Source organism: Mauremys reevesii, linkage group 1 (genome assembly GCF_016161935.1).
Source record: "Mauremys reevesii isolate NIE-2019 linkage group 1, ASM1616193v1, whole genome shotgun sequence".
Taxonomy (NCBI): domain Eukaryota; kingdom Metazoa; phylum Chordata; order Testudines; family Geoemydidae; genus Mauremys; species Mauremys reevesii.
The window spans coordinates 49,543,050-49,558,255 of record NC_052623.1 but is presented as its reverse complement, the minus strand read 5'-3'; the positions used below and the strand labels follow the sequence as shown (position 1 = coordinate 49,558,255).

Below are 15,206 nucleotides of genomic sequence, written 5' to 3'. Positions count from 1 at the left end.
AGTTTAGGTTTTGTAATGACCCAGCCATTCCCAGTCTTCATTCAGGCCTAATCTGATGGCATCCAGTTTGCAAATTAATTCCAATTCTGCAGCTTCATGTTAGTTTGTTTTTGAAGTTTTTTTGTTGAAGAATTGCCACTTTTAGGTCTGCTATTGAGTGACCAGAGAGACTGAAGTGTTGTTCTACTTGTTTTTGAATGTTATGATTTCTGATGGCAGGTTTGTGTCCATTTATTCTTTTGCGTAGAGACTATCTGGTTTGGCCAATGTACATGGCAGAGGGACATTGCTGGCACATGGTGGCATATATCACATTGGTAGATGTGCAGGTGAATGAGCCTCAGATGGTGTGGTTGATGTGGTTAGGTCCTATGATGGTGTCCCTTGAATAGATATGTGGACAGAGTTTGCAGTGGGGTTTGTAGCAGGGTTTGGTTCCTGAATTGGTGTTTTTGTTGTGTGGTGTGATGTTGCTGGTGAGTATTTGCTTTAGGTTGGGAGGCTATCTGTAGGCAAGGACTGGCCTGTCTCCCAAGGTCTGTGAGAGTGAAGGATCGTCCTTCAGGATAGGATGTAGATCCTTGATGATGCGCTGGAGGGGTTTTAGTTGGGGGCTGTAGGTGACATCTAGTGGTGTTCTCTTTCTTCGTTGGGCCTATCTTGTAGTAGGTGACTTCTGGATACCCTTCTGACTCTGTCAATCTGTTTCTTCACTTCACCAGGTGGGTATTGCAGTTTTAAGAATGCTTGATAGAGATTCTGTAGGTGTTTGTCTCTGTTTGAGGGATCGGAGCAAATGTGATTGTATCTTAGAGCTTGGCTGTAGACAATGGATCGTGTGATGTGGTCTGGATGAAAGCTGGAAGCATGTAGGTAAGTATAGCGGTCAGTAGGTTTCCAGTATAGGGTGGTGTTTATGTGACCATCGCTTATTAGCACTGTAGTGTCTAGGAAGTGGACCTCTTGTGTGGACTGGTCCAGGCTGAGGTTGATGGTGGGGTGGAAATTGTTGAAATCTTGGTGGAATTCCTCAAGGTCCTCCTTCCCATGGGTACAGATGATGAAGATGTCATCAATGTAGTGCAAGTAGAGTAAGGGTGTAAGGGGACGAGAGCTGAGGAGGCGTTGCTCTAAATCAGCCATAAAAATGTTGGCATACTGAGGGGCCATGCAGGTACCCATAGCAGTCCCGCTGACTTGAAGGTATACATTGTCCCCAAATCTGAAATAGTTGTGGGTGAAGACAAAGTTCAGCCACCAGGTTTGCCGTGATGGTATCGGGGATGCTATTCCTGATGGCTTGTAGTCCATCTTTGTGTGGAATGTTTGTGTAGAGGGCTTCTACATCCATAGTGGCTAGGATAGTGTTTGTAGTTTCCTCAGGAAATCAGTGGTGTCTCGAAGATAGCTGGGAGTGCTGGTAGCATAGGGCCTGAGGAGAGAATCTACATAGCCAGATAATCCTGCGGTCAGGGTGCCAATGCCTGAGATGATGCGGCGTCCAATATTCCCAGGTTTATGGATTTTGGGTAGCAGGTAGAATACTCCTGGTCGGGGCTTTAGGGGTGTGTCAGTGTAGATTTGTTCCTGTGCTTCTTTGGGAGTTTCTTGAGCAGATGATATAGTTTCTTTTGGTAATCCTCATTGGGGACAGAGGGTAATGGCCTGTAGAACGTGGTATCATGGGCCACTCTCTTATCACTTCAAAAAATTTTTTTCCTCCCTTGGTATCCTGCTGTTAATTGATTTCTCGTTAGACTGACCTCATACTTGGTAAAGCAGCCCCCATGCTTTCATGTATTTATACTTGCTCCTGTATTTTTCACGTCATTCATCTGATGAAATGGGTTGTAGTTCATGAAAGCTTATGCCCAAATAAATTTGTTAGTCTCTGAGGTGCCACAAGGACTCCTCTTTGTTTTTGTAGACTAACATGGCTACCACTCTGAAAATTGATCCACAAGTATATCTTCCAGCTCAATTGACTTGGATGTACCACATGATTTTCAGCAGTTATATAGTATATACGGTGGGTAATAAGAGATGTTGAATTCACTTCTGGGTATTGGAACTAATTTTTTCCCTCATGACTTCTTTCTGGTAAAAAGGTAGCTTTGTCAAAAGCAAAATTTGTTGATTTTAATGTAGTATTCAAGAGTTTGTGTTTTGGTTATTGGAATGGGCAGATCTGTTTTAAATTTATCTGTTTTGGGCAGCATTTTGGGAACAAAACTGAAAACAATATTTTTAGACTTGCTGAGCTATTAATTTCTCATTGGCATGACAGAACTTTGAGAAAGACAAGAGAGGTGAGGTAATATCTTTTATTGGACCAATTTCTGTTGGTGGAAGGCACAAGCTTTTGTGCTACATAGAGCACTGGGTAATTTTTTTTTTTAAGAGAAAGCTTTTGTCTTCCTTCTTTGTTTGATAGATTTTACATTTTTGCTAGTTTTTTCTTGTCTGAGTTCAAGACTGCTATAAATAGCCACCTGTTTCTAAAAGCAGATTTTTTCAGTCAAACAATAAAATATTGTTTTGAGAGAAAGGATGGTCTTGTGGTTAAGGTAGTGGACTGAGTTTTTTGATACTTGGCTTCAGCTCTTGGCTCTGCCACTGAATTGGTGTGTGACTGGGCAAGTCACTTGATTTCTCTGTGCCTCACTTCCCTATCTGCAAAATACTTCTTTTCTCCAGCACTGTGGTGTTTATTTGAATTGTTAATTCTTTAGGGAGGGGCAGTCTCGTGTGTGTGTACAGCACCTAGCACAGTGGGGGCCACAATCTTGGTTGGCATTTGTAACAAAAATACTTAGTACTTTTAAGTGATAACTATTTAAGATGTGGAGAAATTGGAGAGGGTCCAGAGAAGAGCAACAAGAATGATTAAAGGTCTTGAGAACATGACCTACGAAGGAAGGCTGAAATAATTGGGTTTGTTTAGTTTGGAAAAGAGAAGACTGAGAGGGGACATGATAGCAGTTTTCAGGTATCTAAAAGGGTGTCATCAGGAGGAGGGAGAAAACTTGTTCACCTTAGCCTCTAATGATAGAACAAGAAGCAATGGGCTTAAACTGCAGCCAGGGAGGTTTAGGTTGGACATTAGGAAAAAGTTCCTGTCAGGGTGGTTAAACACTGGAATAAATTGTCTAGGGAGGTTGTGGAATCTCCATCTCTGGAGATATTTAAGAGTAGGTTAGATAAATGTCCATCAGGGATGGTCTAGACAGTATTTGGTCCTGCCATGAGGGCAGGGGACTGGACTCGATGACCTCTCGAGGTCCCTTCCAGTCCTAGAATCTATGAATCTATAAGAAATTCAAAATTAAGACAAAAGTTTGTTCATTAACTCAATTAATTATTCAGGTTGTTGCATCTAGTTTGATCTACTATTTAGTCAAAACAGTAGTTGATCCTGTTCTGGACAGTTTAATTTGGCACTTAAGATCAGAAAGCATGGGGGCTTTTTTCTCTTGTGACACCAAAGAAACAGCTAATTTACCCTGCCTGATGTGAAACATGTTTTCAACTTGGCTGATTTGTATACCAAGTTTTATTGTGATATCTGAAATAACAGAAATGCTAAATCTCCCTATGCATCTGACGAAGTGGGTATTCACCCACGAAAGCTTATGCTCCAATACGTTTGTTAGTCTTAAAGGTGCCACAGGGCTCTCTGTTGCTTCTCCCTATTCTGTGGCTCAATTTGTGATGCTACACACACTGGGTTCCTCCTTCTCACTTGCTCTGATAGGTAGGATGAAAAACAGTCACATCCAGGATATTCCTACTCTCTATAGTTTTCCCCCCTCTGCCTCTCTAGAATTCCTGCTTTAAAAGCAACATATAGAAAGTGAGCTTTCTGGCCAGGTCTGTTTGTTATTTGTCTTTGAGAGAAGGCTTTGAAAAGAGAAATTTCAACGGTGCTTTCCTGGAGGACCTTTAAGGGTTTGTTTTTTTCCTACTTGCACTGAGGAAAACCTTGCCTACCTCAGTGGAGCAAGGCACTGACTGAAGCAATTTCTGCAGTTGTAACAGACAAAACCAGTCAATCAGCTTCCTTAAAAGGTGAGGGAAACTCACCAACAGGGACCAGAGCTTCTGTAGGGATGCTTCAAGGAGATCATTAGCTGAGGCAGTCTCTAGGACTGTGAAGTTAGTAATTTGCTGGCTGATGACATTATAACAATGTGGCATTTCCTGTTCCTCTTTTTCCAGAAAGGTTTAAAAAAAAAAAATCCAGAATCCTTTGGAAGTCAACAGTAGATTGCAGGTATATTCAGTGATGCAGATGGATCATCAGATACACTTCCAATCTGGAGTAGGAGAAGACTTCTAATAATATTACACCAAGATCTGGTCTTTGTACAGAACTAAACATTTTTACTAAACTGAAAATATAACTGCTTTTCTCAGACACCCAAGCATGCCTGTACCTAACATGCTACTCACAAAGTGTGTCATAGATTCTCAAGGTGTGCATTCTGTTTGTAGATCGTTGGGCTTCATCTAAACAAAAGTCCATTTTCATGCCAGTACAAAAGGTAGGATTGTAGCCTATGTGGACTCCACAACTGCAAAATCTTTCTTGGCACAGAGATGAACCATATACTTTGTGACCTCCGAACCTTTGAGAAATATGGAGTGATTCTACAAATGTTAGTCTTTGTGGCTTTGTGCACCCATGTGACATTATTCACCAGACAATATCTGAGTCCTCTGAAGGGCTGATTCTTTTTTTGAGTGACTGTCCCTATGTGTAGTGCACTTCAGGGTTACACATGTACCCAGGGCTGGAGATTTTTTTCCCTGGCACTTTACATCTGGTCTGCATGTGTGCCCCTGCTCTCCTCATGCTCCTCGCCAAGGAGATAAGGGGAGCTGTCAGACTGTCACCATCTTAGTTCTTTCTTACCACTTGTGGTCTTGGTTGGAGCTTCAGTGTCTGTACTGAGTTCAGCTTCTTTCTGTAAACTTTTAAATAGATAGTTAAGGAACCGCATCTGAGAAACTCTCTCCTAACTTTCAGAACACCCCCCCCCCACACACACACACTCCAGGGCAGGGAGTTGCTGAGCTCCTTTCTGCCCCCCCCCCCCCAAACCCCAACAACAACAAATAAAAACAAAAAAACTTCTATCTTCCAACTGTTGCTGGAGAGTATGTCAAGGATCATTCCTGGCTTCAAAAATTTCATTAAATGACATAAACCCTTCCTGGTCACAGATTTCATGACACTTGTCTGTACTGCCTGGGGATAACCCACATCCCTTCTGGCTGCAGTTTATGCAGGTTGTTCCCAAGTAGGACTTAGAAGTATAGGGAGTTCTGACCCCATATGTTCCTCATGGAGGCGCCCATGAAGACAGAAACAATTTCTGACTGGAGAGACCCCCCCCCCCCAAAAAAAAGTGGGGGTTAGGAATGGTCCCTCTTATTTGGTTCTGGACAGTTCCAAGACCTCTGTCTCCCGTCTGACTCCAGGAGACATTAGAGAACAGAGCTAAGACAGATAAGGGAAAAGAGACACAAATGCTACCATAAGGACAAGAGGGAAGATCCTCTGACCAAGACTTCTAAAAAGAGGTAGAAGTCCCCATCCCATACCAAGTCATTGGGAGCTTTGTGCTCTGAAGTGGGACCATCCAGTACCAGGAAGGACCAGTCTGGGACTTCCTCAAATAAAAAAACAGCAGTACCTCCAGTAGTGGGAGTGGTTCTTTGACACCAAAACCCACTTTGGTATCCATGGATCTGTTGCCCTCTAGTTCAATAGCTTGAGCTATGGAAACTACTCCATTGACTTTGGCTCGCTTCTTGACTCCAGTGTTCTCGGAATATATGTTCCATTCCCTTCCAGGCGCCATTCTGGTATCACATGTTGGGATCTAGTATCATTATCCCTATAGTATTCCTCTCCATCCTCATGTAAAAGTAGGTGTTGAAACACGGTACTATCAACAACAGGGTGCTCACACTGGATCTGAGCTTCACAACTTCAGAGTCATAAGAGAACTATGACAGACACCCACTCTTGGACTGTGCTCTGAAGGGTTCTTTGAGAGGATTGAGCCCAGACAGAACATCAAGTGTCTCCAAGGTATCTCACTACTCTTATGTGAAAGAGTACCCCACTATGCCTTCTGGTACCTTGTACTGTACCAAGGCCCTGCACCAAGGAGGTATGAGATCCCACAGTGGTAGTATTGGGGCCTGGAAGATCTGTGAAACTACTGCCCAGTAAGGTCTCTTGTCTAACAAGAGGATAAAGGAAGAGCTTTGTCAACCTCCTGAAGACATGCAATTATTGCAGCATAAATAAGAAAAGTGCAACATGAGCAGGAGGATTCTGTGCTAGTGACCTTATCCTCCTGTTCCCGAGACAAGGGGGTGATTTCAGCTTCACCACCACATCCTGATTACACAAAGGCCTTCCAGGACTTACTTAAGAAGGTGACAGAGTCGCTACAAATCCCCATGGAAAAGGTCCAGAAAGCACCACACAAACTGCTGGACATCTTGAATAGCATGAGTCTGAGTTGTGCCCCTATTAAGACCATCCTCTATAACCTACCAGAACTCTTTGGCAGATGCTTGCCATGATCCCACCAGTATCCCTATGGGCTAAAAACAAACATTTTGTACCTGTTAAAGGGTCAGAGTACCTATTTTTTCTCCCACCTCCCAACTTGTTGGCAGGGCTGGCTTTAGGCCAATTCAACCACTTCCCCTGAATCGGGGCCCCACTCCTAAGAGGGCCCCGCACCCAAACCCTAGTATGGCATACCAGCAAGAGCCAGTGTGCTGTACTGGGGTGGCCCGGCTTCCCCAGGGGGCAATTTAAAGGGCCTGGGGCTCCCAGCAGGGGCTGGAGCCCCAGGCCCTTTAAATTGCCACCAGAGCCCCACTGCTGGAGCTGTGGGGTAAAAAGTCCGGGGCTCCCGTTGCTTCCCCAGGGCTCCCGCGATTATTTAAAGGGCTGGGGCAGTGGATGTGTTATTGGATGTGATGGCAGCCTATAACATCAACAAGCAAGGAGGCGCACACTCCTCAGCTTTGTGTGGATCCGTTGCCCTTGGAACTATAGCATTCCCATGTATATTACCCTGACTGCTGTCCACCTGCCAGGAATCCAAAACATTCTGGTAGATTCTATAAGCAGACATTTCTCCACAGAATTTGAATGGGACCAGCATGACCCAACTTTCTGGGAGATGTTATGGGTGTGGGATCTTGCATCCACAGATCTCGTCATGTCCCATGTGAACAAGTGCCAGGTGATTTGGGTCATGTTTTTCTCACGTAATGGTCAGGAGTCCTGAAACACTCGTTCCTCTCCAAATTACCTTATTACTTTAAGGCCTGGTCTACACTACGAGTTTATATTGAATTTAGCAGCGTTAAACCGAATTAACCCTGCACCCGTCCACACAACGAAGCCCTTTATATTGATATAAAGGGCTCTTAATACCGATATCTGTACTCCTCCCCGACGAGGGGAGTAGCGCTGAAATCGGTATTGCCATTTTGGGATTAGTGTGGCCGCAATTCGACGGTATTGGCCTCCGGGAGCTATCCCACAGTGCACTATTGTGACTGCTCTGGACAGCAATCTGAACTCGGATGCACTGGCCAGGTAGACAGGAAAAGCCCTGCGAACATTTGAATTTCATTTCCTCTTTGCCCAGCGTGGAGCGCTGATCAGCACAGGTGACCATGCAGTCCCAGAATCAAAAAAGAGCTCCAGCATGGACTGTATGGGAGATACTGAAGCTGATCTCTGTATGGGGAGATGAATCTGTTCTATCAGAACTCCGTTCCAAAAGACGAAATGCCAAAGCATTTGAAAAAATCTCCAAGGCTATGATAGACAGAGGCCACAGCAGGGACTCAGCACAGTGCTGCGTGACAAGCATAATAGAAAGCCAAAGAATCAAATGGACGCTCATGGAGGGAGGAGGGACTGAGGACTCGAGCTATCCCACAGTTCCTGCAGTCTTCGAAAACCATTTGCATTCTTGGCTGAGCTCCCAATGCCCAAAACATTGTCATGGGTGGTTCAGGGTATATGTCGTCAATTCCCCCCCATGCCCCCTGTGAAAGAAAAGGGAAAAAAATCGTTTCTCGCCTTTTTTCAATGTCACCGTATGTCTACTGGATGCTGCTGGCAGACGCGGTGCTGCAGTGCTACACAGCAGCATCCCCTTGCCTTGCCTTGCGGATGGCAGACAGTACAATAGGACTGGTATCCATCGTCATCATCCCGTGAGTGCTACTGGCTGGCCTTGGTGAGGTCAGCCAGGGGTGCCTGGGCAAAAATGGGAATGACTCCCTGTCATTCCCTTCTTTAAGTTTTGTCTCCTGGAATATCATAGCAGTTGGGGGCTGCACTCCCCCCCACCGCCTTTAATGTCTAATGGAGATTCAATCCTGCCTGGAATATCATAGCAGCTGGAGGTTGCTTCCCCCCGTTTTATCTCAATAAAGTCAGTGTTGTTTCTTATTCCTGCATTCTTTATTACTTCAACACACAAATGGGGGGATAACTGCCACAGTAGCCCAGGAGGGAAAGGAAGGAGCACTGACTGTGGGAGGAGGGAAGCAACAGGTGGGGTTGTTGCAGGGGCACCCCCTAGAATGGCATGCAGCTCATCATTTCTGCAGGATGTCTGGGGCTTTGACCGTGAGCGGCTGTTTGCCTCTCTGGTTTTTTAGTAGACTTGCCTGATATTCTAGGCAGGACTAACTCTCCATTAGACAAAACTTAAAGAAGGGAATGACCTGGGCAGTCATTCCCATTTTTGTCCATGCGCCCGAGGCCAGCCAGGAGCACCCATGACAGCAGCAGACAGTACAATATGACTGGTAACCGTCTCTGCTAACTTGCAAAGGCAAGGGGATACTGCTGTATAGCACTGCAGTACCGCGTCTGTCAGCAGCATCCAGTAGACATATGGTGACAGTGAAAAAACTCTGAACGGGCTCCATGGTTGTTGTGCTATGGCGTCTGCCAGGGCAATCCGGGGAAAAGGGCGCAAAATGATTGTCTGCCTTTGCTTTCAAAGAGGGAGGATTGACTGACGACATTTACCCAGAATCACCCGCGATACTTTTTGCCCCATCGTGCATTGGGATCTCAACCCAGAATTCCAGTGGGTGGGGGAGACTGCAGAAGCTATGGGATAGCTACCCACAGTGCAATGCTCTGGAAATTGACGCTAGCCTCGGTACATGGATGTGCACCACCGAATTAATGTGCTTAGTGTGGCTGCGTGCACTCGACTTTATACAGTCTGTTTCCAAATACTGGTTTCTGTAAAATTGGAATAATCCCGTAGTGTAGCCATACCCTAAGTGTTGAAGAAAATCAGAATATACAAGGTGCAAGTTGCCCTCATAGCATCAGGTTGGGACCTTCATTTCTAGTACCCTATTCTTTTGCAACTGTCCTGACCTCCTCACTGCCTTCCCCTGGATATTAACCTAGGGGAAAGGGCGGACTTGCCAACCCAAATCAGCTATGCTTCACCTGAGGGGATGGTACTTGGTTGGATGTCAGTGTTAGAAAATGCCTGTTGAGCTGATGTACAGGGTATTTTGAGCAGCAGCAGAAAGGGACTCTACTGGGAAATTTTACAAATAAAAATGGAGAAGATTTGCATTTTGTTGTTTTAATAGACAAGGAATTTCCTTCTTTAGAGCAAAGAATCCACGTGTAGTGAGCTACCTCTTCTACGTAACATCTTCAGGGCTGTCGTTTGGGTCTCTCAGGGTAGGCTATGTCTACACTGCACACCACTGGTGACAGCGTGCTGTATGTGTGTAGCTACATGCCCGGGTAGAAAGCAGGCTGCATCCACACTGTATTGTATAGCTCCTTGCGTCAGTGAAAGACTCTGACAAGGGAGAGGTAGCAGGGAAAAGCTCCAGGTGTGAGGAGCTGGCGGAGCCTTTTCCCCACTGCCTCCTTGCTTCCCGAGTGTTTCCCTGCCATGGGGACAAGCTTTGGCAACTCTCCTGTGATGGGGAAAAGCTCTATCAATGAGGAGGCAGCAGGAAACTATACTGCTAAAAATAGCAGTGTAGACATGGGAGCCACTGCTTTAGCGTGTAGAAAGCTGTATAGGGTGCATACCTTCAGGGTTCAGGACTATCTTTACATTCCAAAGCAGTGCAGCACCAGCTACATTGCTATTTATACCCATGCTAGGGAGGCATAGTGTATGTATTCTACATGCCACTGTGAAGAGTGTGCAGCATAGATGTACATTTACTCTCTCTTTTCCCACCCAGTCACTACCCACTTCCTGAAAGATGTAATTCTAGACTTCCCTCCAGTGGCAAAACATGTACTAGCCTGGGGCTTGAACCTTGTTTTATCAACCCTTACTAAGTCTTTGTTCAAGCCCCTGGCATCGTGCTCTCTACTACATATCTCCATGAAGATAGCATTTTTGGTCACTATTATCTCAGTCAGCGTCTAAGAGCTGGGCAGTGCTCATGGCTTATTTCCCCTTCCTTCTCCTCCCCCCTGCCCCAATACAGTTCTCCACTAGGCCAAGGTATCCATGAGACTACATCTGAAATTCATTCTTAAGGTGGTATCAGAGTTTCACATGAACTAAAGTATCCAGCTACTGTTTTTAACAATAAACCTCTTTCTAGCAGGGAAGAGGTCGCATGGCACTTACTGGATGTGTGTAGGGCTCTTACCTTTTACCTGCAAAGGATGAAATTGCTTCAAATGTCATAGACTTTGTGTCATTTGTGGAACAAATGAAAGGAGAGGCCATTTCGTACCAGAAATAGTTGAAATAGATCTCAGTGTGCATCCTACTCTGCTACAAGATTAATATCTCCCTTGAGGGCATTTGTGAAAGCACACTTGACTAGAGCTCAGGCAGCATCTGAAGTGTCCCTTAGAGTTGTCTCCCTTACTGACATCTGCATAGCAGCAAATTGAAGTTTTGTACACATCTTTGCGAGACACTATCCCTTGGTGCAAGCAGCTGCTTCTGATGGTGCTTTAAGCAGAGCAGTTCTGCAATCTGTTGTGTCATAGGACACCAGACACCCACCTCCTTTAAAGAGACGCTGCTTGTGAATGAACTGAAGTGCACTATACATAAGACAAATTAATTGGAGAAGGAGGGGTTACTTACCTTGTAATAACTTCAGTTCTTTAAGATGTTGTCCCTGTGGCTAGTGCACTGCCTGCTCTCATTCCCCATTGCCTGGTTTCCCCTGCTGGCGACTGATGGTAGTGAAGGAACTTAGTTGCTGGTGGTTTGGCAGCCTCCTTTATTCCCTAAATGTAGAGTGCAAGGAGAGTGGTGACACATGCATATGGATCAGGCAGACAGTGCTAAGGAAAAATCTCCAGTCCTGAGTGTATGGAGCACCTGTGCAACCCAGAAGTGCACTACACAAAGGGACAGCACATCTTGAACTGAAGTTACTACGTGGTGAGTAACCTATCCTTATGGAAGGTGTACTACCTCAGAGTCATGGACATCTGGGCTAGTATGCCTTGGCTGATCATATGGATTTGAAGGAGGAATATATCTGTTTGACAATTCCATTCACACTCCTTTGTCACTTCACTATTATTCACATGTGCTTCAGTGTGGGTTAGGGTTCTCATCTACATCTCCACATACTTCAAGGTTTCTTGATTCTGCAGGAGATGAGGCAGCCTGATACTATCCCTCCTTTTCTCCTCTTGTCCCAGCCAGAATACACATAGCATTGGACATGAGCATCTTAGCACACAAGGATGCCTTCTCAGCACAGCACAAAAACACCCAATGCAGTTGGGTTAGCATTTCTTGGTGTTCAGAAGGTTAATGCAAGGAAAATACACCCTCATAGGTGTTGCCTAGACCTGCTGATTCTTTCCCAAGGGGTGTAAATCCCTCTGCTCTCAGGCTGACAACCATCTTGGGCCCAGTAATGCCTAGAACCCAAGTGTATTAAATCTCTTGAATTGGTCCACAACAGGGCACTCCTGAAGTGGTAAATCATCTCCGGGTGCCCTGACCATAAGAACGGCCATACTGGGTCAGACCAAAGGTCCCTCTAGCCCAGTATCCTGTCTTACGACAGTGGCCAATGCCAGATGCACCAGAGAGAATGAACAGAACAGGTAATCATCAAGTGACCCCTTCCCTGTCACTCATTCCCAGCTTCTGGCAAACAGAGGCTAAAGACACCATCCCTGCCCATTCTGGCTAATAGCCATTGATGGACCTATCCTCCATGAATTTATCTAGTTCTTTTTTTAACCCTGTTATAATCTTGGCCTTCACAATATCCTCTGGCAAAGAGTTACACAGGTTAACTATGAGCTGTGTGAAGAAATACTTCCTTTTGTTTGTTTTAAACCTGCTGCCAATTAATTTCCCCCAGTTCATGTGTTATGAGAAGGCGTAAATAACACTTCCTTATTTACCATGCTGCTGCACCCACAAAAAAGAGAAAATGAAAGAGGTACGATGAGGCGGAGGTAGCACTTTCCACATGATACAGGATAAGCCTTTTTTTAAAAAGAAGAATCAGAATCCCCCCCATATTAGATTTTCTACAGAAGATTTTCCATTGAAGACCCTTTTACATTAAAGGCTCTGCACTTCAGAATCTTCAGTCTTGCATAGGTGGTGTACCAGTGGAATCTTTTCCTCTGCATTTCAGATAGCCCCTCATTGGTTCTAGGGCAACTATACTTAGTCCCCTTAGGGTTGTGCAAAATGCCCTTCAAGATTTTCCATTTGGTAGATTTGTGGTTCTGCCTTCTGACATTAGTTCTGGGTAGCAATCAGGTTGGCCAAGAAAATTAGAATTCTTGTACTTCACCTTAGTCCTCCATATTTGCTATTCCCTAGTGACAAGATGATCTTCAACACTTATCTTAGTTTTTGCCAAAATCTCTGTCTTCCTTTCCCCTAACCAGGGTACCACTTTCCAAGCTTCTATCCTGATCCTAAATTAGAAAGGGAAAAGTCTACCACACCTTAGATTTCAAAAGGACTTAAGTATGTACTTAGAAAGATTGAGGTGAACGCATCCTCTTTTCTTCTCGTTCAAGGATAAGATCTAGTATCTAGCAGTGGAAAATATCAGTAATGGTGAGGTTAATAAGTACAATCAATTTTGGTTATAGTTTATTGCAGATTTGTTTTAATAATCCGTCTTTTTTTCCTGCAGATAAGCAGCAAAGATGAAGATTTTTTAGACCTTTCTGTTGATGTAGAGCAGAATACATCAATTACTCACTGCTTAAGGTACATGCACAAACAAATGCTTATATATTTATTTGAGTCTTTCATCTGTCACCATGTTAACTAATAATAAATTGATGAAGATGAAAATGGAAGAAGTAAAGCAAAATAGCTCAGGATAATTTGATAGTCCAAATGTTTGTTAAATGCTTATTGTCCCTGTTTATTTAAAATGAGCCCTGTAAACTTGTGATGTAAAATGGTGTGATTTTTGTTTTGTTTAAAAATCAGTATATATTTCAAAATCAAGAGGTAGTTTCTACATCTTGCATTTTCCTTTCTGTTATATTCAGGGGTTTCAGCAATACAGAAACTTTATGCAGTGAATATAAATATTACTGTGAAGAATGTCGCAGTAAACAGGAAGCACATAAAAGGTATAGTGTACTTAGAAAATATGTATTTCCATTTTTGGAACTTGTTAACTTTTTCAAAAATTTTGTTTTCCCTGTCTGGTTCTGTGGATGCTTATCATGAATAACTTACTGAGTTGTACTCCACTTACTTTGAGTTCAATGGAAATATTCAGATGAGTAATGTTACTTAAGTGTATAAGTGGTTGGTTTGGGCTCTTGATCATCTTGATTTATTTCAAAGAAAGAATATAGCTTGTTTTTTAGGAACAAAACAAACTAGAAATGGTGGGTGAAAATCAAGCTGTAAAACAGTGACAATCATACATTTTTGCATGACTTTTTAAACTTGAATGTATTTTTCTTAGCTATAATATTAAGTTGAGATAAGATGGTAAGATCAAAAACATTATTGGCATTACTTAGTAGAGGTAGCATACATAGAATAATTCAGATTAACTGTATAGCTTTTAACATCTATCATGAGAGATTCATAGCAATAGTTGACAAACCTGTATTTTTCTTTGATCCAGTCAGAATTAATCTAGTAACAATATCACCATTTTTACTTTTTTCTCTTTTCTTTAAAAATTTAAAAGTTATTATATTAAACTACTACCTGACATAGTCCTTCCAAAAAGCAGCACAAAGTTTCTTGGAAGACTGACATTTTTTCTGTTTTAGAAAAATGTCTTGCCCTTTGCCTAACATTGTAATATTTTTCTTTCACCTTTAAGAACGTTTTTTACTGAAAATTATTTGTTTTTTATTAGGGAGACAACCAGCCTCCTGCAGGTGAGGTAATGTGTATTGGACCAACCTATGTTGGTGAAAGAGACAAGTTTTTGAGCAACACAGAGCTCTTCGTCAGGTCTGGGAAAGATGTTCAGAATGCTTTTTATTAATTTCTCTTGCATAGGTGTGGTGGTTTTTTTTTTGTTTTGTTTTCCCTACTGAATTTTTTTTTTTCAAAATAAAATTCCATTATGTGAAACATAACTCATCTGTATTAGGTCACATATGCTAGCGAGTGCTTATTGCTTATGAAAGCAACCAATTGTGTTACTGCACAGTGTGACAACTCACAGGATCACTCTCAAGCAAAATCAATAGATGCATTGACAGTGTTATATTCATACATGTACATCAAACACCATGTAATTCTTAATAGGCCACAAAACAGCAGGTCCAGGTAGAGCACAGAACAACAAAATGCATTACTGTGGCTCACTATTACAGTGATTTTTTTCAAAGCTTCCCTAAGCTATATAGTGCAATGAACAGGGCATGGGCAGTCAGGCCTAGTGATCAGACCCAGTCTCAGACCTATTGGCTGAAGCCAAGGGTCAAAACCAAAGATAATGTCAGATACCAAACCAAAGGTCAGAGTCAGAGACGTTGTCAGGTGGCAAGCCAGAGGTCAGAGCTGGAGACAGTCAGAGGTAAGTTTGAGGAGCAGGGACTTGGCGTGTAGGGCAGGACAGCAGGAAAAAGAAGCAGACAGGAGTCTGGGATAGGAGGACAGAAACCAGGAGCAAGCAGGAATGCAGGACTCAGGAATCAGGTAGGGAAGAGG

At 43.5% G+C, this 15,206-nt stretch overlaps 1 protein-coding gene and 1 long non-coding RNA gene across 9 annotated transcripts in view; one reads left to right on the top strand and one right to left on the bottom strand.

Moving 5' to 3' along the window:
- LOC120402300 overlaps positions 1-15,206 on the bottom strand; it is a 134,039-nt gene that overhangs the window by 73,587 nt on the left and 45,246 nt on the right. The window contains exon 4 of one of the 3 annotated variants that reach the window (XR_005597124.1): positions 11,213-11,308. The exons of the other annotated variants lie outside the window; for them this stretch is intronic. This is a non-coding gene — a long non-coding RNA (uncharacterized LOC120402300). Of the gene's footprint in view, positions 1-11,212; positions 11,309-15,206 lie in introns of those variants that run through there. 3 annotated transcript variants of the gene reach the window in all.
- Positions 1-15,206, top strand: part of USP12 (ubiquitin specific peptidase 12) — a 112,067-nt gene that overhangs the window by 63,991 nt on the left and 32,870 nt on the right. For all 6 annotated transcript variants that reach the window (XM_039532795.1, XM_039532789.1, XM_039532813.1 and 3 more), the window contains exons 5-6: positions 13,204-13,280; positions 13,571-13,654. In XM_039532795.1, the coding sequence (XP_039388729.1) occupies positions 13,204-13,280; positions 13,571-13,654 (161 nt within the window). The remainder of the gene's footprint in view (positions 1-13,203; positions 13,281-13,570; positions 13,655-15,206) is intronic.